General features: G+C 40.2%; 1 protein-coding gene across 19 annotated transcripts in view; it reads right to left on the bottom strand.

Moving 5' to 3' along the window:
- The window catches only part of RBFOX2 (RNA binding fox-1 homolog 2), a 272,051-nt gene that overhangs the window by 191,577 nt on the left and 53,259 nt on the right, over nt 1-27,215 (bottom strand). The window contains exon 1 of one of the 19 annotated variants that reach the window (XM_059402121.1): nt 15,275-15,392. The exons of the other annotated variants lie outside the window; for them this stretch is intronic. Coding sequence (XP_059258104.1) covers nt 15,275-15,316 — 42 coding nt within the window. The 5' untranslated portion in view covers nt 15,317-15,392. Of the gene's footprint in view, nt 1-15,274; nt 15,393-27,215 lie in introns of those variants that run through there. 19 annotated transcript variants of the gene reach the window in all.

Genomic DNA, 27,215 nt, shown 5'->3' with positions numbered 1-27,215 from the left:
TGTCTGCTACAAACAAAACTTGGGCAAGGGTAACAAGCCCCGATTTTTCACCAACTTACTCCCAGTTGAAAATGAACTTCACATTACCCTAAACACATTTAATGATGGAAGGAAAGATTGATTTAAACCACACTGGCTGGAAAAAGAAGTGAATCAAGTTTCCCAAGATATTTCACTACCTTGTAGTGCAGCCAAAGTTACTGTTTTTCAAGCATGGACATGGAACGGAACACCACAGGAACTAAAGATGGACCGAAATTCCATATGCTACTGCCTGCAAAACCCAATCCCAACAACAGGAACCTTTGGCTCCGGAAGAGAGATTGCTAAGCAACCAGAGGGTATCATTCTGCTTCCAAGCCATACAGAGTTCAAGGTACCCAGAGACAAGATGAAGACTTCTAAGGGATATGAATCTGGTAGCATCTAACAACATAATCTCAACAGAAGTCCTACTGGTAACTGGTAAACTGAGCCTTCATGCACCAATAAAATAAAACATAATTTATTCTACATCCTGATCAATACAACTGATGAAAGTACTTTGCAACACTCACCACCTCCCACCCCAAACACCCTTTATTTAAAAATTAAAAAAAAAAAAAAAAAAAGCCCCAGTATAAGTAATAGCTTTCATGTCAAAATCTGACAGTGATTGACTGGGTCCTCAAAGCCCACCTTTGGAATACACTAAAATTTCTTCTTTAAAATTAACAGTGACAGATTTCAAAAAGATAACCAATCAAATCCCTTTTCTTTATAGGTGAGGAAACTGAGGCTCAAAGAGAAGTGCTCTGTCCTAAGTACTTCGATTAAACAGACAGAAAAGAGAACCTAGAGCTGAGAACTCTTGTCTCCCACATCATGGAAGCAATTCATGCCTCCAACTCTGCTAACTGCAGATACAAATAGCTCCTTTCATGATACGATACAGAAAGCAGGGGCTTTGCAAGTGAGAGAGATGAAGATTCAAACACTGGCTATATCACTTTCTAACTCTGTGACTCTGGGCAAATCATGTAATCTCTCTGAGCCTCAATTTTCTCAAATGTGTAATAGACAAACTCTACCTCGGAAAGTTGCGGTGATTAAAGGCGATAACTCTGGTACAGCTCATCTGGCACAGTATTTAACATGCTGTGAAGTTGTAGGGAACTCCCCCATGCCTATCAGTTGCAAATGACTTGAGAGAGAAATCTGGTCAATCTGCAGGACTCACTCCTACAAAGTCACACATTTCCAAATAACTAACCTTCAATTTTTCTTAGCTTAAAGTCAGTTCTTTAGAAATATGTGTGAAATGGCCATCCATCATCACTGAAGGTGTTCGAAAACTAGAGTAAACATTAGCCATGTTGGGAATCCATTCCAACAGTTGATGAGAGAAACTAGCGAGATCAACGCTAAGGAAACCAAAATGACTTGGCCTTTCTCGACATATATTTGCTTCACACAGCTAAGCAAGCCACTCTGCTAGATCAAGTTCCTGATCTGCTAACACTCCCAGTTTTTAAACTTCCTTTAAAAATCCATTCTGTTCTTGGGGCACCTGGGTGGCTCTGTGGGTTAAGCCTCTGCCTTCAGCTCAGGTCATGATCTCAGGTTCCTGGGATCGAGTCCCACATCGGGCTCTCTGCTCCGCAGGCAGCCTACTTCCTCCTCTCTCTCTCTCTGCTTGCCTCTCTGACCACTTGTGATCTCTGTCAAATAAATAAAATCTTTAAAAAAAAAAAAAATCCATTCTGTTCTTATTTTTTTAATTAAAATCCAATCATGAAAACCAAATTATATTTTGAAGTACATTAATAATAAATAAAATTCTACTTCAATCTACCCCTCCTGGTACTAAGGTTTGAGATCATCCTCTAAATATTCTCCAGCAGTTTCCACTTTTTCCTTTTTTAAAAAACTGTGGTTATATACAAATAATACAAAATTTACCATTTCAACCATTTTTAGTGTACAGTTCTTCAGCATTTAGTACATTCACACTGTTGTGACCATCACGACATCTATCTCCAACAACCCTCTCCAACTGAAATTCCATAGTCACTATCTCCCCATTCTCTCCTTCCTCTGTCCCTTGGCAATCACCATTCCACTTTGTCTCTATAAATCTGACTACTTCAGATACCTCACCTAAGTGGAATCATAGCCTTTCGTCACTGGCTTATTTTATTTACCATAATGTCTTCAAAGTTCATCCACACTGTAGTCTAAGTCAGAATTTCCTTCTTTTTAAGGCTGAATAATATTCCACTGTATGGACAGACCTCGTTTTGTTCATGTACATTGGTCTCCTTCCACCTTTTGGCTACTGTGAATAATGCAACTGGGAACATGGTGTGCAAATATCTACTGGAGTCCCTGCCTTCAGTTCTGCGTGTATACATCTAGAAGTAGAACAGCTGGATTACTGGTAATTCCATGCTTAACATTTTGAGGAATCGCATACCCCTTTCCTCCACAGCTGCACCATTTTACATTCCCTCCAGCAATACACAAGGATTCTGATTTCTCCACATCCTCGCCAACATTTCTTTTCTTGTTTTTATTTGTTTTTTTACAATAGCCATTATAATGAGTGTGAACTATTATTTCATTGTCGTCTTGATTAGCACTGCCCCTATGATTAGTGATGCTGAGCATCATTCCAAGTGCTTACTAGGCATTTGTGTATCCTCTTTGGAGAAATGTCTATTCAAGTCCTTTGCCAATTTTTTAATCAGGCTGTTTCTTTCACATCTGGTATTTTCACCATAAGCAACTCTGCCACAAGCATTTTTTTTTTCTGCGAACATTTTCACTGCATAGCTAAGTGGCCATGAAGCAATCTTGCCATAAAAGAGAAATCCACAAAAGAGGGACATTCAACAAAAAGAACATAATGAAACACGAAAAATGAATAATAAAATGAGAAAGACTATTGGAAAATACAAAATACTTGAATACATTTAAAATGTATAGTATAGAATCATAGTAATAGCGTTCAAATAGCTTATTTCATTTTGTGGATTATACCTAATCATTTGTCTTCATGTCTTTCATGCATAGCATTATACTGGTTTTTTTTCCTCCTGATTGGTCTCCTTGTTTGGCATCTCATTTTTCCTCTTTTTTTTTTCACTAAAATTACTTCCTTCATTAAAAGAGGTATCAGTTTCCAAATATGAGGGTGTCTGTTTATAACTAGGCTCTGTATTAGAATATGAAAGCCTTCTACACTATTGTTCTTTGCATCCTGTCACATGTTTGCTGACAGACATTACAAAGTTCTATGGGAAGTAAGGGGTTCAAAACTCTGCACCACTACATGGACCACAGGAGAGCTAAGATTTATATAATATACAAATGGGAGTACTGTGTCAATAGAGAAATAAAACCTGTCGGCCACGTGCTGAAAACAACAATTGTCAAAATAGTCAACCGGTTATTTTTGTTTCTTAACCTTTTACCACAAAATTGTCTTACAATCAATTAGTTATGCAGCAGAAATACTTGTGCTAAAACACCTTCCATGAAACAACCTAGAACCTGTTTTTTTGTTGTTGAGTTGTAGGAGTTCTTTAAATATGATAGATATCAATCCCTTACTACATGTAGGATTTATAAATATTTTCTCCCATCTGTGGCTACTTTTCCATTCTGTTGATGGTATGCATCCTTTGATGCGCCAAAGTTTTTCATTTTCATGAAGTTCAATTTATCTGTTTTTTTAAAACAGATACGTACGTTTATACGAAGTCACACCCAAGAGTCTACTGCCAGATCCAAGGTCGTGAAGATTTCGCCGTATGTTTTCTTCTTAGGGTTTTATAGTTTTAGATTTTCTGTTTAGGTCTTAGATCCATTCTGAGTTAACTTTTGTATACGGTATAAGGCAAGGGTCCAAATTCGGGGTGTTCTGCACGTGGCTCACTTTATTTAGGGTCCTTAGATCTCTATTTGCCATCTTCCTGGTTTCCAAGCATCTGGAATGAAACAGGCATTCCACGCACATACTGTTGACCCGTTAGTGGCTGTGCAATTCTACATTCACCCTTTTTGCCTGCTCTGTGAAAATGGATCTGGGCCTTTTAAGTATTCTTCCTTTGACACATGATGTCAAGTTGTGTCCGCAGAGGGCTCAGGAAATACTCTACAGGGAAAGGGTTTTGCTTCCAAGTCCCAATGTGCCCTCTCAGCAGTTTCTTACAAGACGGGGTTTCCCTCCTTGCCGGCTCCTGAAGCACACAACAGCAAGCGGCAGCACCCGGCTGCCAGCGCCGTCCCTGAGCTGCCCCCTCCACTTGGATCGGGCTACAGCAGGGTACGTCTGGTAAGACAACTTCTTGTGAACAGCTTTCCTCGGGACAGGTGTCCCCCACCTTTTTGAAAATTTGTCTTACAGCGCTTTAAAGAAAAACCCACATTCGTACCTGGGATTTTGCTAACAGAAAGAAATCCAAAGATGATTTTCACTTCCACAAAGAAAGGCACAGAGTGCAAAGTGCTCAGTGACCGTTTGTAAGCGAGCTATGACAGGGCAGCACTGAGCGCCAGTAGCCGCTGAGGCGCCACCACGCTCCTTCCCAAGAAACCACGCTCAGCATCACAGCATCGAGCCACCCATCTCTGAACTGCATGCAGGAGCAGCCGAGGTTTATCTCTGTTCTGTGCATCAGCTAGCAAGATGTGTCCGAAAGTGTCAAGAACACCAAAGGAAGTTATTTTGGGGGTCCACAAATGCTCACGTTTTTTTTCCATCTATATTAATGGGAATCATTTCTTCACTTTACTCCATGTAGGCTTACAAAGCGTTTCATAGGAATGCTCTACTTTCCGATGGCAGAGAAAACCTGTACCCTTCAAGGTAGATTTCTGGCAATTTTTTAAAAGGCAGATTTCCAACAAGTTCTGCAGGTCTGGCATCACAGGAACTCAGAGACACAGCCATGCCCTCTCCAGCAAAGTCTAGATCTCAGCCCCTGGTGCAGGGAACAGGGGACAGAAGGACAGCTCTGTCTTTGCATGCCTTATCTCAGTCCGGGGGGTAATTGCCATTATATATTAATTCTATTGATGATATTTTATCACATTATTACATTATATTATACCTGCTATTATATTACATCTGCTATTCTTTTGAGCGCTCTTTACTTCTTAATACTCGTGAGCTGAAACAAAATGTCAACAGCCACATGCTATACACAGGACACACATTACGTGTAGTTATAGTGTTTGCTATACATTATCACTTGGTATTCTCATTAAACTCTATGATACATCTTTCTATAGTAAGAAAGTGAGGCTCAGAAAACTATGCAATTTGCCTACAATAACACAAAACCCAGGTCTGGCGGACACTAAAGTCCCTGCTGGTTTTCTACCTTGGCATTTGATTTTCTTTACAGAACGCAGCAACACTTTTTAAGGAGTTAAAACATCTACCCACAGGAAAAGAATATAGAAGCCTTGACTGCCATCCTTAGAAAGGGCAGCTTGCGAGGTTGGCCTCAATTGGTGTCTGAACACCTATATTTCCTTTTGGGAGGGTACCAGCAGAACTGATAAAAAGAGTGGTCCACAGTGCCGAAACTGTGCAAATAATATGGTTTATACTGAACACTGCCTTCCGAGAGTCTGGATTTGGGATGTACAGTAAGTAGAGGTCCCTCTTTGAACAACCGTTCCCACTTACCCTTCCAAAAAGAAAAATCTCAGCACTATGTCTCTAATGAGCTTCCCTGGCAGACAACATTGTCACAATTTGCCGCCGAAGAAAACAAGCACATCTTGTGCAACTCTACTGGGAGAGACCTCTTGGAAGCTTGAGCCTGATTTCTTCTTCACCCCAATGCACTCTTTCCCATTGCTGAATCTGCTTTATAGCCTTTCACTGTTATAATTCACAGCCATGACCATGACTATGAGCCATGTTTATTAACTCTATGTTGAGTTCTGTACATCCTAGTGAATCACTGGACCTAGGACCACCTTGGAGACCCCCTACACCACCTGTGACATGCCAAACATTTTATTAAGTGCTAAGGACACAAAGATGAATAGGTCCTCTGCCTTCAAGGAATTTCAAGTCTATTTAAATTTCCCTTCTCTCACTTCTCTGATCTTCACTTCTTAGTCTGTTACCACTTAAAATAGATTAGATACATTTCCCTAAGCTAAATTTCCTTCTTAGTGCTGAAGTGATGCTAAATATTTAATAAGTCCATCAGGCAAAATCTGAGATACAAAGCTCTAATAAACTCAAAGGCCACACATATTTTCTCTTTCCTTTCCCCATCTTATTGTGTTCCTCATTAAAAATAAATTGACAAACCCTTGTACGCTGCTGGTAGGAATATAAAATGGTGCAGCTGCTGCTGTAGAAAACAGTTTGGTGGTTCCTCAAAATGTTAAATATAGAGCTACCATATGGCCCAGCAATTCCACTCCTAGGTATATTCCCAAAAGAACCAAAAACAGATACTCAAATACTTGTACACACAGGTTCATCACAGCACTATGCACAACAGCTAAAAGATGGAAACAAATGTTCACCCACTAAGGAACAGATAAATTGTGGTATATTCATACAAAGGAAGAGGATCCAGCTATAAAAAGAAACAAAGTACTGGTACGTGCTACAATACAGATGAACCTTGAAAACATGATGCTAAGTGAAAGGAGCCAGATACAGAAGTCACAGATTGTATGATTCCATTTATATGAAATGTGCAGAACAGGTAAATTCATGGAGGCAGAAAGTAGACTGGGGGCTGTCAGGAGCTGAGAAGAAGGGGAAATGGAAGGTGACTTCTTACTGGGTACAGGGTTCTTCTAGGGGTGATGAAAATGTTTGGAAATCGGGGTGGTTGCTACATGACACTGTGAATATAATCAATACCACCAAACTATTCACTCTAAGAAGGTTAATTTCCGGTGAATTTCCTCTCGATAAAAACAACTTTTTAAGCAATGCAGTATACAATATGGTATAAATAAAGAAAACCAACCTTCCTGATGTCATCTGAATGGATACTTACAGCTTGAAATAAAGTCATCTGCCGCTATAATAGATAAGGCAGTGCTGTATCTCAGTATACGACCTAGAAAATTGTCTGAAGACTTCAGATGGTTCTAAGCAACAATACAGATACTGATGCAGCAGACTGTGGTTAGAACCACAGAAGACAAAATGTTTCTACTTATATAGTTTCGTATATTATTTTAGATATGGATGAATAAACAAAATTAACATTTTAGAGACATCTGCCTATTTCATCAACATCCCTAAACATTTACATATTTAGGTCAGCCTATCCTTCGATAAGGAAACAGCACAAAGTCTTTTATCCAGGGTTTCCTTATGTGCAAGCATATATATAGCACATAGACATACCGTTTTTTTTTAAAGTCTGAAAGGATATATCCCAAAATGCTTAGTGGTTATATGTTTTGGTGCTGAGTTCAGATTTATAAGTCATACACATTATTTTTCTTCTGCCTATCTGCATTTTCTAATTTTTCAACAATGAACAAGTATTTTTAACCATCAAAAAATGGAAACAACAACCACCAAAAAAGGAAATAACAGTACCTCTCCAAGATGCTATTAAGATCAAATGAGATAATACACACTGAGCCCTTAATACAGTATTCAGGATATTGTAAGTATGCAATAAATGTTAGGTAGCATGGGTATTGTTGTGTTTATATTTTTGTAAATATTCCTCAGGATATGTGTCTTTCATTAGCTACGACAAAAGCATTCACCTTAATCTAGCCCAGGGTCACCTGACTCAAGTCTAAATTACAGTAATAGTATTTTGGCTGGTCCAACCGCCTCCATCCACCTCTTCCCAACTTTCTCACCAGGGCCAGGCTTAATTTCATAAAACGCCACCCATACCATTCCCATGCTTACATGATCAAGCTCCAAACACCCATGTATCTGGCCTCACCTGGTCATTCCTCACCATTTATTTATTCTTTCAACAAACATTTACTAAATGTCTTTCATGGGTCTGGCATTACAGTAGAAACAGAAAGGTTACTAATTCTTCTCTTTTTTTTTTTTTTTTTAAAGATTTTATTTATTTATCAGAGAGGGGGGGTGGAGAGAGAGCACAGGCAGACAGAATAACAGGCAGAGGCAGAGGGAGAAGAAGGCTCCCTGCTGAGCAAGGAGCCCGACGTGGGACTCGATCCCAGAACGCTGGGATCATGACCTGAGCCGAAGGCAGCTGCTTAACCAACTGAGCCACCCAGTCATCCCACTAATTCTTCTCTTAAAGAACTCCTAGTCTGGTAAGAAAAAGGGGCATGTAAATAAATACAACATGAATCATACAACAAAATATAAATACGAGGCCCAGAGGGAACAAGTATACGTGGTTGATAATAGAGTGAGAAAGGCATGAAGAAATCACAAGGGGAACTCACAGAAGACAAGATTTGAATGGGGTTTGCAGGATGACGGCAAATAGCTATTTCCAGATAAAAGCTCTACTCAATTTACTTCACATCTTAGGGTGTTCTCCCACATCAATTCAACTTAGGTAAAATCTAGCGAAGTCCTACCTCCCTACACAAAGCAACTGCTGTGATTCTAGCTCAGTACTTTGTCAAGCAATGGATCAAGACCATTCATGATGTACTGAAGACGTCTCGATCGTTATTAAAAAGGGTGGGGGGCAACTCTCAAACTTTTTGGTCTTCGGATCATTTTACTTTCTTAAAAATTGTGAAAGCTTCCAAAGAATTTTTGTTTATGTGGGTTGTAAGTACTGATATTTGCCTATTAAAAACTAAAACTGAGTAATTTTTTAAATATTTGCCAATCCATTTTAAAACAATAGTAAACCATTACACTAAAAATATAACTACATCCAATAAAACAAAAAGAAAATTTTAGTGAAAATGATTTCATGTTTTACATTTTTGCAAACATCTTCCACATCCAACTTAAAAGAAGATGGCTAGAATGTCCTATCTGTTTCTGTACCCAATCTGTGGTATTGTGCTATTTTGGCTGAACTATAAGAAGAAAATCTGGCCTTCCATAGATATGTATTTAGAAAAGGTAGAAATACAGAGGTGCAGGTGGCTCGGTCAGTTAGGCATCTGACTCTTGATCTCAGCTCAGGTCTTGATCTCGGTTCAAGGCCTGTGCTGGGCTCCACACTGGGCATGGAGCTTACTTTAAAAAAAAAAAAAAAAAAAGTAGGAGTACTTTAATAGTCTTCTTCATACTCTGTTACATCAAAATCCACTGGTCTTAGATTTTGAATGGATTTTTACTTATTATGATTATTTAACATTATACATTTTTCATTTATAAAATACTGGTTCACTAAGTTATAAGATCTCCTAAGTGCTGAAACATTCCATTACAAAATGCCAAAAAAAATTCATTCACTAACATCACCACACTATCATGGGCAAAGTCTAAGTATTAGAGCTGGCAAGCCCACTGTCCAGAATAGAAGTTTTCTGAAATCTAATTTCAATCAGAATTTTCCTTGAAGGCTCAAAATTTATTATTGATACCAAATATTGTCATTATTTTCTTCTGAACAGGCTTACTTCATTTTTAATAAAATGTCTGCCAGATACCCAAGTCTAAATAACAATATCCAGTCAATTTGATTTTTAAGCAAGAATGGTATTCCATGAAAACCACAAGTGGCTAGTTTAGCTGGAAACTCAAACAATCACAAAAATGTTTCTCCTTGAGATAACCCTCATACTCGGTATGCAAAAATGCCTTACATGTATTACCCACTTTGTCACATAGAATACTAAAAAGATTCATACTCAAGGTGGAGATTTAAAAACAGTAATAATTTTTACTGCTTCATAGAGAACATTCTTAAGTGAAATTGGCTTTTCCTTCTTTAATTCCAAGTGTGTGGTGGTAAAGAAGACTAGGAGTACAATCTGTTCCACTGCTCTGATTCTTGCTAGGGTGTCAGTAGTTCTAAGCATCACTGCTTATGCAACATCAGGGCAAATATCATCTTAGTGCAATTACAAAAATAGTTCTGACCTTTAAGTCCCTCTTTAAAAAGTGACTTGAGGGGGCATCCAGGTGGCTCAGTTGGTTAAGTGCCTGCCTTCAGCTCAGGTCATGATCCCAAGGTCCTGGGACCAAGCTCTGCATCGGGCTCCCTGCTCATCCAGGAGCCTACTTCTCCCTCTCCCTCTGCCATTCCCCCTGCTTGTGCTCTCTGGTTTTCTCTCTCTCTCTCTCTCTCTGTCAAATAAACAAATAAAATCTTTAAAAAAAAAAAAAAAGGCACCTTGAGGGTTCCACTGGCCATATTTTAAAGAATCACTAGACTAGACTATAATAGAATTTTTAAAAAGGAAGAATCTGGGGCGACTGGGTGGCTCAGTCATTAAGCGTCTACCTTCGGCTCAGGTCATGATCTCAGGGTCCTTGGATGGAGTCCCGCATCAGACTCTCTGCTCAGCAGGGAGTCTGGTTCTACCTCTCACTTTCCCTCTCTGCTCTCTTTCTCTCTCTCAAATAAAATCTTTAAAAAAAAAAATCAAGTACATTGAGTAAAGGTAAGAATTATTTCATGAAACTTGTCTTCAATGTATACATACAAATATTTGTATACCAGGTTGTCACATAAAATGAATCTCTTATCATGGTCAAAAAAAAGCTTGCAAAACAACCTCCAGCCCATACTGAATACTCTCTTCTTAAATCAGCATTTTACTGTAGCGTTTTACTGAGAATCACCTGACTTTATTCTGCCACAGACTAACTTCTAAATGTATTATGTATATGTCTGTGCCTATTTCCAAACAGATCATATACTCTCCAACTACATCTTACACATCTTTGTATATTCTCCCAATGATACTAGATACATCACAAGATAGCAAAAAAAAAAAATTTTGTTGAATTCCTCATTACTATATAATAGGCCTCAGAAGCAATTTTTCTGGCATAATAAGTCCACAAATAATTTCTAGCTTTGACATGTCACAAATAGTTCTATGCATACTAAGGGACAGAAAGGAAAGTACAGTTGTTGATATTACACTGACCTATGTCTCTGACACTTAAAAGTCCATGATCAGGAAATGTTAGTTTATCTCTGAGCCTCAAATTCTTTCTCTTCTAAATCATACTAACCACCTCACAGGGTTGTTCCAAAGATTAACTGAGATAATGCACGCAAAGTGATGTGTACAGTACCTAGTCCTTAAGAGGATATCAAGCTAAAGAACAATAATGAGAATGAGAACCAATGCCTTATTGTACATAACACTTCACCACCCTGGAAACACAGGCAGGTGCTGTGGGGCCCAGAGAGACCATCTTATTGTAATCCAGCTCCCTTATCTGCGCTCTCCTCACCTCGCCCCACACTCACACAGACAGACCTTACAGATAAGAAAACCAAAGTAGGAGAAGGTGTTAACTGGCTTTCTCATGGTTATAGTCAGTGACAGGCAGAACTTGTATCAAACACATCCTCTTATTCAAAACAATCCTGCTAAATAGAGACTATTAATTTTGTTTGATTGATAAGGGAAACTCAAGTCAGACTTCTCAAGGTAAAGTGACATGTACAAGGTCTCACAGGTAGTAAACAACAAAAAGGGGCACGGGACCCGATCCTCCAATGCCAAGTTTGGGGTTCTTTCAACTAATTAGAAATCTATCTAAGAATATGAAATTTGCTTTGTGCAATCATTGATAATTATCTGCATTTGGATCAGAATGAAATAATAGATGTGATTATGCAAATACTTATTATGGTTAAATATGCCAATTGATAACCACTAACAAATTAGTCTGTGTTGTGATATTTAATTCAAACTGGTGTTTCCATGAACTGAAGACTTCACAAGCTTTGGCTTTTAAATAGATGGCTCTTAATTAGCCTCAGAGCATAAAGGAAATATATCCCAAAAGGATAATTCTGCAACATTCAAAAAATCCCTCTAAGACGGGAAACATGTTGAATATCACAATCTTAATTTAAATTAACAGCTTCACCAAAAAGGTCACTATAAACAAAATAAACTTTATTTAACTGGTATGTATTGGCTATTTCAACTTAGCTTTTATAACGGTCTCATCACTCACACTGCTACTCAACATACTGTCAAAGAAGCTCTGTAGCCTGCTTCTTAGCAGTGACTGAGGCAAGTTACCCAACCTTTCTATCCTGTAGAATATAGGGATGGCGCCTATACATTGCAGGGACATTAAGATTAAGGATAACGTATACGAAGCGCCTAGGAGTGTATCTACCTTACAGAGGACAGCTACTATAACAATTTTTATTACCTGCTTTGAGTTCACGATTCTGCCGCATCCCTCAGTCCCCTAACATGTTGATGACTGAGTGAAATGGACCTATCTCCTGCTCCTGCTTCCCAAGCCCTATTGGCCACTACTGCTGATCCTCCGACTTAAGCTCTCTGCCATCTATTTCTGGTGTCTCCAGGGCAAGTCTCTGAACTTCCTCTGACTGTATTAATTCCCTGATCAGAAAAAAATAATGCTCATTACTTGTCAATTCAATGATCATCTGATAATCGCCATGTTAATTCTTGCTTGGAACTGATCTAATAAGACCTCAAATGTAACCACCTGAGTTAAAAGACTTTTATCTATGCTTTTTTTTTTTTTTTTTTTAAGTACACTCCATGCTGGGTGTGCAGCTTGAACTCACGACCCTGAGATCAAGACTTGAGCGGAGATCAAGACCTGAGCAGAGATCAAGAGTTGGGACGCTTAAACAACTGAGCTACACGGACACCCTCTATAACTTTTTTTTTTTAAAAAAGCACAAACATGATTGTTTTAAACATATGGTCAACTACTAAGAATTCACAAAAAAGCTGCCTCTCTCAGCTCTCTTCACACCTTGACTCCTATGCCAGCTCAACTACTCAATTCCTACAGTTCATCCAGCCCTCGTGGATAGCAGTCTACATTATGTAAAAGGCCCCTCATAGAAAAAAGTAGCAAAGAAAACGATCTGTACAGTTTTCTGCAGTACAATGAGATGCTCGACATGGCTCAGAGATGGGCAAGAGGCACGGAACCTACACAGAGAGGATGGTATTGGGTCATAACTAGTGGCCACTTCTGAGGGGACAGAACTACATCCAGACAGATAATTACTGGAAGGTTGAAGGGGCGGGGGAAGGCACGAACGCATGTAGGCACTGTATTGTGCTAAATACTTTATTACATTATTTCACGGTCTAAGGATTACTTCCATCACCAGGTGAAGAGGCTGAAATGCAGAGGGGTTAAATGACTGGACCAAGGCCAAACAGCTAGTAAATGGTAGAGCTAGAGCCCCAATTATAATCCTGCTCTTCCATTCGGTAACTCAGCCCAGAAAAGCATTCACCCCTGGGCCAAGCAGCAGGGGAGGTAAAGTGCATGCTCATCTACACAACAGCTTAGCTGGACTGTTTCTCTTCCACCGATGGGAATAAGTGCAAGATAATTCACCTCTCTAACATGTAGTTAGCACCCCCTTACTCCCGTTGGTAGAAGAAAAGCAGTGTTTCCTACATTTTAACATGCATACAGGCCACCATAGGGTTATCTTGTTAAAAATGCAGATTCTGATTTGGTGGGTTTGGGTTTGGGGCGGGGGGTGGCACCAGAGATTCTGCATTTCTACCCAGCTGCCAGGAAATGAAGAGGACTCTGGTGCTTGGACCAATCTCAAAACAGATTATGCTCAGTGGTCCCCAAACCAGTTTGACCATCAGAAGACTCATCTGGGAATTATTTAAAAACTATAGATCACTGCCCCCCACCCTCCACCGCTCCTGGACATTCAGGAGTGCATGGGACCGTCTACCTCTAATCCTATAACTCAAAGAAATGCAGAACTATTAATGACAGGAGCTAAAGTAAGCATCCACTGAGAACACAGCAAACGTCTAAGTGCTTTACACATTAGCTATTTACCCCTAAGCACCATATTATCAGATGGGTAACTTATAACACCATTATTCCTACTTATACATGAGGAAACCCACACAGCCCGGGACTATCACTTGTCACTTGACCAAGGTCAGTCAGGGAGTAGCAGAAGTGGGTTTGTTCAAGACTGAGACGATCTGATTCCAAAGAGTCTGTGCTCTTACACACACTACATCATGCTGTTTCCCACATTACCCAATGGTAATGTCAAAAGACACTCTTTGAATAAATAAATCCAAATGGGTCATCTCGGAAGATGTCACCCTCGGAAGGTTTTGCTCTTATTCCTCAGATGCTGCCATCATTCAAAACACTGCCACCGCTGAACGAAACGATCTAAGAGCTCTCTATCTGCAACTGAAAATACCTTCAGAACCTCCACCTAGGACTTGAGACATCTTTAACGGGGATAAAGGCTTGTCTTTTGCGCATCAATTTGATTTTCTGACAACCGAAATCAGGAAAAGCCAATCCAAAGAAACCTAGCCTCAGATCAACTAGGTATTTTTTTAAATTTAAAAAAAAAAAATTCAGGGTTAGGTATTGAAAATGTTTTCCTTATCTCTTATCTCTGTAGCTGATTCCAGATGAGAATTCTTTATGTTTTGCGCAATGTCTGTATCACCACAGCCAAAGAGACTACTTTGAAGGGCAGTATTCATTTGGATGCACAGATTCTGTTAGATTTGTTTAAAAAAAAAAAAAAAAAAAAGCCTCTGTCATTCCAAAAGAAACACATTTGCCCTTCACTAGCAATATGAACGCGCAGCATATGCTCAGAATGACTGTCTTGGAGCAGGCAGTTTTCCTTTCTGCTGCAAAAGCAACTGTTTTGATTCTCTTTCAGATTTTTTTTTTAACGTAAGCAGTGAGTTTTCTGTATACACGCCCAACCCCAGAAAAATAAATACGATCATCAGGCATTAGCGAAGCATTTAGCTGCAGCAGCATCATAAAAGGCTCCTACAAAGGCAACTACATACCCAAACTGTGTGCACAAATATCCTCACATACAAGGAATGAAAGGCGCACACAAATATTACAGGGAATTAGACTATAAGAAGATATAATTTCTACATCTAGATGAGCTCCTTCGGTAAACGAACACATCCTCTTTCAACAAAGAAAATATTCTGCAAATTCAGAATGATTTACGGATTTTTAAAAAGCAGGCATTAATGCAGATCAGCACAATTCCATATAACCAACCTCTCTGCTTGAACTGGACTCCCCACACCTTACTGAAGTCACCATTTCCCTGTGCCAACTCCCACTCCACCACCCCCCACACACACCCAGCTCCCCACCAACCTCACAGGGGTTCCTGGGCTGGTCCATGGAATCTGATGACATCACTCTCTCTTCCTTCCTGGAATTCTAAACCCTGCTGCTCTCCCCTCGCACACAGCTACCATCTCCATGGCAACCTCACCTCCTCCTGCTTCCCTATTGGCTTCATGGAGCAGGATACACAAAAAGGTTTTTCCGTTTTCCCCCCACCACCCGCCCCAAAAGAAAATGATGCTTTCAACAGGAACCTGAGCTAAATTTAGCTACTTGGGATTCAGAGTCCTATGACTAAGAAAATACAGAGAAGAGAACCTTGTCCTTCCTGCATGTCGCGTCCTCAGCCCCGCCCTGGAGTGGCTGCTTCACCTCCTTGCCCCCAACCCAAAAGCCCGATGGCAATACCTGCTGAGCATCGAAACAGCTCGACTGACCCACATATAAGGCTGGTGTATACAGAAAATTCGTACACCCACCTCTCCTCCCAGGAGAGAGGGCAGAAAAAGAGAACAAAAATAAAAGTATGCACCCGTCAAAAAAAAAAAAACAGTTGGGACATTTCATGTGCGGAGCATCGGACTTCTGAGATCCGGAGCCAGGGACTGGGAACTCCATGCCTAAAGGCAGAAATCGCTCAGCTCTCACAGCTGGATTCTCTTGCTATTTGCTCGGTATTATTTCCTCCACCAGAGGAAACACGCTAAGCCTGGAACCACAAATCCTGGGTCCCATCTGCTATTCCAGGGACTGACCTGCTATGGAAACTGGAGCAAGTTCTCACATCCCTCATCTAAAAGCAGCTCCCACACAGGGATGTTGTAAGAATTACTGACAAAATTCATGTAAAGTAGTTTAAGTCCCTGGGCCAAAGGGACTGAATAGAGAGAGAGTAAGCTGACATCATTAGTAGCAAATTCCTGTGGATATTAACAGAAATTAATAAGCCCCAGAGGAAGAACATGAACTTCTAAAAAAAATGATCCTTTCATGAGCATAGATATACCACAAAATATGCGTAATTTCTTGAACCACAGACAGTTCCCCCAACAGTGTCTATTTCTGGTAAAATCCAGCTTTACTCACCTCATCCACCAGCCAATCTGTGACTGGTACTCAACTGGGGAACAAGCCCTACTCGTTCCCTGCCTAGTTCTAACTCTGATTTTGAACTTGCTGCTCACTCTCCCTAAATGATGACTAAACAGGAGCCAGGGCTTCATGTTCCAGCTCAGCTCCCCACTGCTTATTCTAGGAAAGTAATTTTTTTCTCAGAGCCATACTTGAGAGCTCCACACGGAATCAATCCAGTGCCTATGTCCTGTATGACTCTGAAGGACAAAGCATCAATTGTAACCAAGTAGGAAAGGCTCCAAGCAGGTCAGAGCACTGTAGTATGAAAGGGAGTGGATTAAAATAAGACACACCCAGGAAAACTATATTTTTGGTTTGCAAGGCAAAGACTCAGCTCCAGGGTACCAACTCTGCAGTGAAAAAATAGACAGCAAAGAAAATGATTCTGTATAATGAGAAACAGTCATTTATCTGAAACAGAATTTAAACAATCTAGAACATTTAGCAAAGTCAAAATGCCTACCAGTTATCTAAGAGGCATCCAGAACAGGCTTTACAAAACTGCTGTGGAAAACAGCAAAGGATGCAATATTTGCTAATAAACTGAAACTCACATTCCAGGGGAAGGAGAAGGAGAAGGAACTCAGTCTGAGTAGCCCATCCTTGAGATACGTGCTTTCCTCTCTCAACTTTTCTAGACTCCTAACAAGTCATCTGTGTGTGAAACCCTTGCTGTATACACCTTCCCAAGGTCAGATGGTTCCACCAGCTATGAAGAACTCTCTTCTAAAAGACCTTTTTACACTCAAAGTCAAAAAGAAGACCAGTCACCTTCTGCTACAATGGGAAGACACAGCACAGCGTCCAAGATGCCCATCAAATCCACGACTGAGCTTGGTTCATGCTAGTGATCGTTATGAAATCCACCCACAACAGCCTCAGCTAAGTGGGCCGCTGCAAACACCGCTCTATTCACCTGCTCATTTCGTTCATGTGAGCATTGGTGCCCTCGCGATGTCCCAGGGAAGCCTTACACGGCTTGTCATCCATTCTCAGGATAAAACCGAACAACCGCAAGTGGTACACCTTCCTACCTCACTTTGCAAACAGGGAAACAAAAGTTCCAGAGATATCAGTGTGACCAAGGTTATATAACACAGTCTTTAATTTTTTAAAAAGCCAAGATTCTAACCCAGATCTGCTGGACTCCGAAACCACTGCTTTTTCTACTTGGCCTCCTATTTATAGACAGTTGGGGCTAGAAAGGAACATTTAAAAATCATTTTGTATCTGTGTTTTCTTAGGTCATCAATAAAATGTATCATCAATATGTTGCTTGACATTAAGATCAAAATTATACTTTCACATATTCCTGAAAGTATTAAACCCTAATCAAGCCCTCAATACTTATTAATTATTCTGATCCTATTATTCTAAACTTCTGGACAAATGGCAATGATTCTACTCAGATCTTTTTAAATGAAAATTGGCTTGAGAAATTACATGCTGAAGTGAAAGGACAAAACTTCAGTTAACATATTCTGGAATTTAATTGTATGATATTTGAGATGAACAAAATCACCACTCTCATAATGGTCTAGTCAGAATGTCCTATCGCTGCTGGTTTTAATCCATAAACCCTAATGCAGTCCGGATCTATACATTAGATTTATGATTTCTAAATTCTGCATATAGAACCAGAGCATTTCAAAGTATTTCTCCAGGGATTCCACTAAAATTAAATCAGCTGATTAGAAAAACACGCTAAAAGAGGCCAAGGTCATGTGTCTGGTACCCATGTGAACCAGTTAGCATCACTCTCGCCTACTGCCACAATATGCACACTATTGTAAATATACACCCCTGGTTTTAGGAAACTAATGCAAAGCAACACTTCTTCTGAAAAAAATTTTTAAACACGTTATCTACTGATGTCAAATATTATAACTGGCTTTTATTCTTTAGAAAGTAAATACTGTCTTTCAGAAAATATGCCCAATTGTTCATCTTTTCTTTCAATATTTACTGTGTACCTACCCCATGCCGGTTCATAGTTTCAAAAGGCTGGAACTGGAGGACACAGAGTTCAGTGTAATATGTGATGTGGCCGAGGTATATTTAGGTACAGAGAGAGTACACAAGAGCAAATGGCTAACTCTAGAAAGTGTCCTTAAGAATGAGCTCCAGGAGTTCATTAGGTAAATGAAGCAGGTGAGGGCCTTCCAGGAGAGCAAAGATTTACAAAGTCTGATCATAAGACAAAACAGCAGACTTGGGAGAACTTCCAAGTATTTTGCTTAAGCCAGGTTAGGAATTGAGAGATATGGCCAGCTGAGAGAAGGCAAGGCAACATCTTTAGATTTTCTACCTCATCCAGGTGAGATTTTCTTAAAATGCCTTACTTCGAGTTAGACTTCCTTTGCAGGGGAGGGGATTTCCATGCAGGGAGTTTTTTTCTTTATAGCTTCCGTGATAAAAATAAAAGTCAATAAAACACTTCTGCATAGCAAAGAAAATCATCAACAAAATGAAAAGGCAACCTACAGAATAGGAGAAAATATCTGCAAGTCATGCATCTGATAAGGGGTTAATATCTAAAATATATAAAGAGCTCCTACAACTCAATAGCAAAACAACAAACAATTCAATTAGAAAACGTGGAGAGGATGTGGACAGACATTCTTCCAAAGAAGACATACAGATGGCCAACAGGTACATGAAAAGGTGCTCCACATGACTAGTCCACAGGGAAATGTAACAAAACTACAATGAGGTATCACCTCACAGCTGCTAGAAAGGCTAGTATCAAAAAGAAAGAACAAGTGCTAGCGAGCACGCGGAGAAAAGGGACCCCCAGTGCACAGCTGGTAGGAATTGAAATTCATTCAGCCACTATGGAAAAAAGTATGGAGGTTCCTCAAAAAATTGAAAATCGAAATACCATATGATCCAGCAATTCTACATCTGGGTATTTATCTGAAAAAAACAAAAACATGGATTCAAAAAATACCTGCACCGCCATGTTCACTGCACTGCAGCACACTTGTAATAGCCAAGACAAAGAAACAATCTAAGTACCTATTGATAGATAAGTAGATAAATAAAATGTGCATATATACAATGGAATATTATTTAACCACAAAAAGAAGGAAATCCTGCTGTTTTCAACAACATGAATGGACCTTGAGGGCATTAGGCTAAGTGAAATAAGACAGAGAAAGACAAACACCATATGATCTCACTTACACGTGAAACCGGAAGGGAGGCAAGGGAGGGGCAAACTGAGAGACACAGAAAACAGATTGGTGGTTACCAGAAGTGGGGTATGGGAAGTGGGCAAAATGGGTGAAGGTGGTCAAAAGGCAAAAATTTCTAGTTAATTAAGACATGAAGACGTACACCATGAGGACAACAGTTAAGAATTCTACACTAGATACTTGAAATTTGCTAAGAGTATGGGTTTTTTTCCCAAAGTTTATTTTTTATTTTTATTTTTTCTTATTAAGTAAACTTTATGCCCAACATGGGGCTTAAAGTCACGACCCCAAGATCAAGAGTCCTGTGTTCCACCAATTGAGACAGCCAGCATCCTGCCAAGAGAGTAAATCTTAAAAGTTCTCATGACAAGTGAAAAAGAAAAATGTACAATTTTGTATGGTGATGGATGTTAAGCACTTACTGTGGTGATTACTTCACAATATACACAGATATTCAATCACTATGTTGTCTACTTAAAGCTAATATAATGCTATATAACAACTATATCTCAATTTAAAAAAATAAAGGTCCAAATGAGGTGTATCCGTCTGAAAATGAAGCCTTTAGTAGTCAGGAACCTTTAATGGAGAGGCTCTTCTGTCTGTAGAGTAAAATCCAAATTTACTGCCCTATGAGGCAAAGTTTCCTCCTTCGTCTCAGAGAACTGGTCTGTAAACTCATCGGAGCAGTTTATTCACCAATTTTCTTTTTCCACTGATGTTTAAAACTTAGTATGTTGAATAAGTGACAAGGAAACCTATATGAGTAGAAGGAGCATCTTCGTGCCATACAATGCCCCGAACACAAAAACGTGCAAGTTTATGGACACACCCACACTCCGCCAGCTTTGACAGGCGAAGGGTAAGTACATGCATAAGGGGAAACGCTATCTATCCGCTGCAGCCATCACTGCACAAAAGCAGAATCTAATTTTTAAGCAAACTTTTTACTGAAGTGACTATATATATACACAAAGAAATGGAAAATGGACAATGAATTTCCTCAAAGTGAACCCACCCACATAATCAGCAACTAGGCAAAAAAATAATAATAATAAAACCCACTAACACAATCAGCACTCTAGAAGCCTAGCTCACACATGTCCAAAGTCATTTTTATCAGCCTACAACAATGACTCTAATTAACACCATAAATTCACTCTGCCTGTTTCTGAACTTTATATACATGGAATCAATCACACATCATACACTCTATCATGCTGGCTTCTTACAGTCCCCATATTTGTGCAACTGCTCCATTTGTTGAAGACAGCAATGGTTCCACCCACTGCCATCACTGAGGAGTACTCCACTGTATGGATGCATCACCGTTTACTGAAAAACATTTCAGTAATACTGAAAGGCATTTGGATCACTGACCACTTGGAGCTACTACTAAAAAGGCTTCGATACATTCTTATCCATGTCCTCTGGTACACCGGAGTACACGTCTGTTGGGTATATACAGGAATAGAACTGCTGACGACTGGGCCCACTTTGGCATACTGCCAAACGCCAGTTTTCCACACTTGTGCCAGTTTACACTCCCACTAGCAGTGCGTGAGTGTTCCCGATGCTGAACAACCTTGGTGATGTCCACCTTTTCCATGTTAGCCGTTCTGGAGTTGGCGTAGTAGTATCTCACTGTGGCTATCTGCTTGACTCTGATTAATGATGCGGACTACTTTTGGGGCATTTAGATATCACCTTTTGTTAAGTATCCAAATCTTTTGCCTATTTTTTAACTGGGTGGTTCTAAGACTGATAGGACTTCTTCTATATATTGATTTGTAGGAGTTATCTATATATTCTGGATACCAGCCAGATACTTGTACTGCAAATATCTTTTCCTAAACTCTATGGTTTTGTTTGCCTTTTTGCTTCCTTAATGCTGTCTTTTAATGAATACATATTTCTAATATAATGTAGATAATCTATCTTTTTTTTTCCTTTATAGTTAGTCTTTATGTCCTGGTTGAAGTAAGTACCATGAAAATATTCTCATATGTTTTCCTCTAGAAAAGAAAATTTTTTTAAGACTTTTTATTTAGGGGCACCTGGGTGGCTCAGTCATTAAGCATCTGCCTTCGGCTCAGCTCATGGTCCCAGGGTCCGAGGATTGAGCCCCTCATCGCATTCCCTGCTTGGCAGGAAGCCTGTTTCTTCCTCTCCCACACCCCCTGTCTGTGTTCCCTCTCTCACTGCTTTCTCTGCCAAATAAATAAATAAAATCTTTTTTTTTAATTATTTATTCATTTATTTGACAGAAAGGGGGAACGCTAGCAGGAAGAGTGGGAGAGGGAGAACCAGGCCTCCTGCTGAGCAGGGAGTCCAACGTGGACGTCAATCCCAGGACCCCGGGAACCATGACCTGAGCTGAAAGCAGACACTTAACGACTGAGCCACCCAACTGTGCCTCCTCTAGAAACTTAATAATGTAGCATCTAAAATGTATATTTTTGAAATTCCCAGCATATCATGTATGTGTATATAAACAAATGAGGTTTTCTTCCACCAACCAAATCAAACAATCTATGAATTGAGCAAGATCACACTAAATTTAAATTCATTAAGTACTTCTTCTGTGCCAAGGACTGTCCTGTGCTACAAGAGAGATAAACATGATATGTAAGATCCCTGTCCTAAGTGAATATTAACCTTGGCTAATGATATGATATTCAGGTATTAGCTGTGAGGATTCTGACATCAGAGCTCAAAAACAATAACTAATCCTCCGCCAACCTGAGCTATCCAAGCAAATTTCTATTTCAATAAGGAACAGCAGGCCAGAGGCATTACATGATTACTGTTACTCCTTCTTCAATACACATATCTAAAAAGCATATCATTTACCAATTTTCAGAAGAGTATACCTAAGATCTGAGTAAGATAACAACTACAAAGTCAGCATCAGCTCAACTACCCAAAAGAAACAGCTCGATCGGGAAATTATGCAATTCTTCCTGAAATTAAAAAAAATTCTCACTCTAGCTTGAGAAGAGTGGGGCAGAGAAGGGAAAAAATATGTATGTATACACACATATTCTCACACACCCACAAAACCCTACATTTTTTCCTTAAATGTTTTCCAATTTTCTTGCCCATAACTACTTATCCTTTTTCTTCCTGGTCTTGGAGAGAGAGGTTACCTTTAAAAAAAAAGAAGAGCCAAGCTTGAGAAAGAGTCTCAGTGAGATAGGAATCAAATTATTATGACCCTTTTATGAGAGGTAAATTTAGGAAGATCAATTCTGAGATGAGAAGCTGAAGCGGTAAAACAAAAGAATAGTCATTAAACCAGTTCAAATGAGCAGAGAGTTTTTAAACCAGAGTCACCGAGTTTTCTCTATTCTCCTATTTTGTAACAAGCCTCAAAATAGAATCATGCTACTCTTCCAAACATGTAGAACAGGAGTGAAAAGAACAAGTCTGCTCATTTTAGAGGTCAAAGTAGACCAGATGCTTCATAGGTTGGGTTTCTAAGCCTTAAGCGTATTTTCTGAAATAATGCAAGAGTCCATTAGTACAACTTAAGGGAAGACCTCAAGCTAAAATAGTTTACTACTTTGTTTATGAGATAAAAAGAAAAGAAGTCTATGACATTAAAATTCTTTTATCTAGAAAATTTTCAAAGTCAGTCATCTGACCCAGAATAACAGGCGAATGCTTGACCAGCTACAATTAAGCTCTTCAGCAAGAATCGTAATTTCCCATGGTATTCATTCATTCAACCAACTTTTACAATGTGTACACTGACTATGGTCCCATAGCCTAGGGACCATGTGTAACAGTGTGAAAAACTGACACAGTCCCCGCCCTCATGAAGTCTGTGGACAAATTGTGGACAAAAACATTACACCAAGTAAGTATCTAGTTACAGATCATGATAAACACTAAAGAAAACTCAGGTAAATGTACGTTAGGTGAAAGGTAGCCTCCTTCAGAAGATGACCTCTAACTCACGGAAAAACAATGGAAGGTGTCTTCCTGGTGATCCCAACCAAAGACGTCTGGCTGAGACACCCTTAGCAATTCCAGCTCATTCTTCCAGTTTCTAAGACTGCCTCCCCCTCCAACCTCTCCCTTCCTTCTGAATGTTGTCAGTGCTCCAGCCGATCAAGATTTCACGGTCCCGCCTCCCTGAACTAGAAACTGCAACTGAGGGCCTCTCTCCACGCAGTACTGACAGCACTGGGCAGTCTTTGCAGCAAGCATGCCTCCCAAAGACAGCAGGGAGCTGCTCAGGCCAAGCGGCCGTCTCAAGAGCCCCGCATGCAACCTCCTTCCACGCCGCCGCAGAAGATGAGCGGGGGCCTCTACCTGCCTCTGAATCAGAGCCTCTGCCTTTCTACCGTTTCAAAAGAGGTTCTTGTACAACTGCTTATGGGTCTGCAATTATCCCAATAAAATACTCGATTTTTAAAAAAGCAACTTGCAGAGTCTCAAAGCCTCTCTGTAAACAGTAACTAAATGGTTCACCTCCGTCCCTTCTCCAGGACCAGCTGTTCGTATATCAGAGGCATGAAGCCAGCAAGCCTAAAAAGGGAAGAAGAAGACAATAAAGTTCTAAACAATCTTAAAAAAAATTTCTAATCACTGCATTTGCCTTAGAAAAGAATTTTTTTCTGAGAAGAGTTTAGGACTTCAATGTTAACTTGGAGTGCGAGAGAACACATACTGCCTTTGGATCCAGAATGTCATGGACCAAAGCCGTCTCCAGCGCTTACTGGCTGTGTAACACCAGGCAAGAGCACTTTTCTCCTCTCCTGATGGAGTTAAGGCCACAGAGCATTAAGTGAGGTAATAAGTCTGATACTGGCAAATAATAGCCAAGACAAACAAACACACCTTAGCCGCCCTCTCTCCTTCACGCCTACAAGGGGATTTTAAAAAAATAAAGGGAAGGGGCGCCTGGGTGGCTCAGTGGGTTAAAGCCTCTGCCTTCGGCTCAGGTCATGATCCCAGGGTCCTGGGATCGAGCCCCACATCGGGTTCTCTGCTCAGCAGGGAGCCTGCTTCCTCCTCTCTCTCTGCCTGCCTCTCTGCCTACTTGTGATCTCTGTCTGTCAAATGAATAAATAAAATCTTTAAAAAATAAAAATAAAAATAAATAAATAAATAAAGGGAAGAGGGAAGATCCTACTGGTAAATTGAAAACATTATTACAAGCAGCTAATGGTTAAAAATACCAACTAATTCTCCATTAGCTTCAATGCCATATTGCTAAGACTCACTCATAAGAAGGACAACTGTGTGATCTAGCTCTAAGAAATCCCAATTTTAAACACTGATCCATTATTACCACTAACATCAGACTATCTCAGAAATTCAAATATTTCCATTTCCCATTTCCCAACTGTATCTCCCAATCTCACTATCAAGAAACAGCACAAAAACTGTTCACCATACAATATATTCCACACATTTGACTCAAAAAGAAAGGGACAAAAAAGTGATCACCATACTTCCATGAGGGCAAAAGCAGCACTGAAAGTAGACAGATCAGAAAAACAAACCTAGGCTGCTGGGAATTATGCCTACCTAGTCTTTTTCAATATTCTATCTGAATAAATTCACATTTTTGCAACAACATGGATACAACAGCCAAATGAATCAGAATAAAACTACAAAGACCCAGATAAAACCCTGGGACCACATTCTGCAACAGCAGGTAGATCCCAAAAAATGAGATTCAAACACCAACCATATCCTCAAGTCTAACAGGCATTTGCACCAAGATACAAAGTCAAATTTATGCATCAACTATATCCCCAGGGGAGTCTGGAAGGCCCCTAAGAACGATTCACTGTCCCTGCAGTACAGCCTCACCAAAAATCCTCTTTTAACCTATGCAGAGCACCTGCACGAACTGAGAAGCTAGCCATATTTAGCAGACATCAGAGCACAGAACTGATGCTCCTGTGGCAACGACGCTGGAATCTGAGTGCAAAACACCTTTCTATTCTATTGGATTTAAAATCATCATCAAACTCGCTCTTTGGCACACAACCAGAAAGGGCCAGTGATTCTCAGTTTATAATATAAACAAATCACCCATCCGCAACATTCTGAACCTTTTGGAAAGAGTACAGTGCAGGGGCGGGGGGGGATATGGAGAGAATGAATGAATGAATGAATGATGGCTTCATTGTCCAAGTCTGCCTCACATTCTCATGTTCCCAATATCCACTGCCAGCAAATACCTCCCAGGGCCAGGAAAAAAGCCTTTCGGCATCTGCCTTGAATTTAGCCATTGCCCCTCCTCCTCCCTCCCCACCCCCTCTTCCTTCTTTCCCCTCCTCCCAGCTCCCACCCCACAGGCAACAGGGAGGAACACACAAACACATATACATAAAGTGCTGCCAGCACACAAATGGAGAAGAGATTAGAGAAGGAAGGGGACGAGGACGTGAGGACGTGAGGACGCAGAGGTAGACCAGACAGGAGGAAAGGGCAGTTGCCAGAATGAGGTCCGAAGAGAACCCAAGATGGCTGCCCTTGAGCTCCAGCAGGCAGGGCTGTTTCTGATTAGGTGAGTACAATTGCAGAGCTGCACAGGAAGTGCTCAGGGGGCCCTCTTGGTCTGCCCCGTCCCAAACACACTGAAAACCTTTGTACTGTAGCAGGCCCATCTGGAATCAGTTAGGACCAAGCTCCTAGCAGGCCTTTCCTATAAAAACATAAAATGAAATGAAAACTCCCTAAAATCACTATGCTGAGCTTTCCCGCCTACAACTTTCTCAACCCTTCCCCCCAAATCACCCTTCAGATCACATTTCTCCATCTCCCATTCTGGGGTCACCTCAAACAAAAGAATCCTATAAGAACATGAAGCATCCAGAGAGCTAGCATCCTCCCTGGGCCCAGGAACTCCCAGAAAATTACAGCATTTGTGCAACTAAAATAGCTCTTTACACAATTTTGGGAGTTTTTAAGTGTTATTTTTAGAAATACAAAGTGGCCTACTTTTTTCTGCATTAAATGAAGCATATCCTTTATGAAACTTTTTTGTCTTGTAACATCAGAGTAGGAAGAGTAGAGAGAGACACTGTGGGATAGTTCTCCTAGCATTCAAAAGGGAAAATGTTTTTCCACTCACATTCCTAAGTGAAATTGCCAGTATTTCCTTCTGCAGAAATTCGATTTTTACTGATGCTTTCTATTAAAAAAGAAAAAAGGAAAAAAAAGACTTCAGACTTCTCTGGTAAACGCCTAGACCTAAGATCCAGGAGATCAGGAGAACAGTCTGGATGGCCATGAAGTACCCACATAGCTAGGAATAAACCACTTAAACCTTTCTGGGTCTCTCTTTTTTTCACCGGCAAAACGTGGGGTTATGGCAGACTCCCTAAGATTATTTCCAGCACCACTACCTCCTCAAATTCCACGCCCCTAACAAAAACAAAGAGTACATGCACAACTAGCCACCAGCTTCACCTGGGAATCAACACTGCAAAGCAACTGGACCACCTGGAAAGGAGTGAGGTGTGTGGTGGCAGAGAACGGGCAGAGCCTGTCAGCTAGTACACTCTATAAGCCACAGCCCCAGTGTTCATATTGCTTAGCGACAGCAGAACCACGGCAGGGGATAAAATGTTTAAGGGCAAGTACTAGGCTAGTCTTCTGGGCCCCGCAAC

Source organism: Mustela nigripes, chromosome 6, assembly GCF_022355385.1.
Source record: "Mustela nigripes isolate SB6536 chromosome 6, MUSNIG.SB6536, whole genome shotgun sequence".
NCBI classification, from domain to species: Eukaryota; Metazoa; Chordata; class Mammalia; order Carnivora; family Mustelidae; genus Mustela; species Mustela nigripes.
Note: the sequence above shows the minus strand (reverse complement) of the source record. Positions and strands in the feature narration are given on the sequence as shown.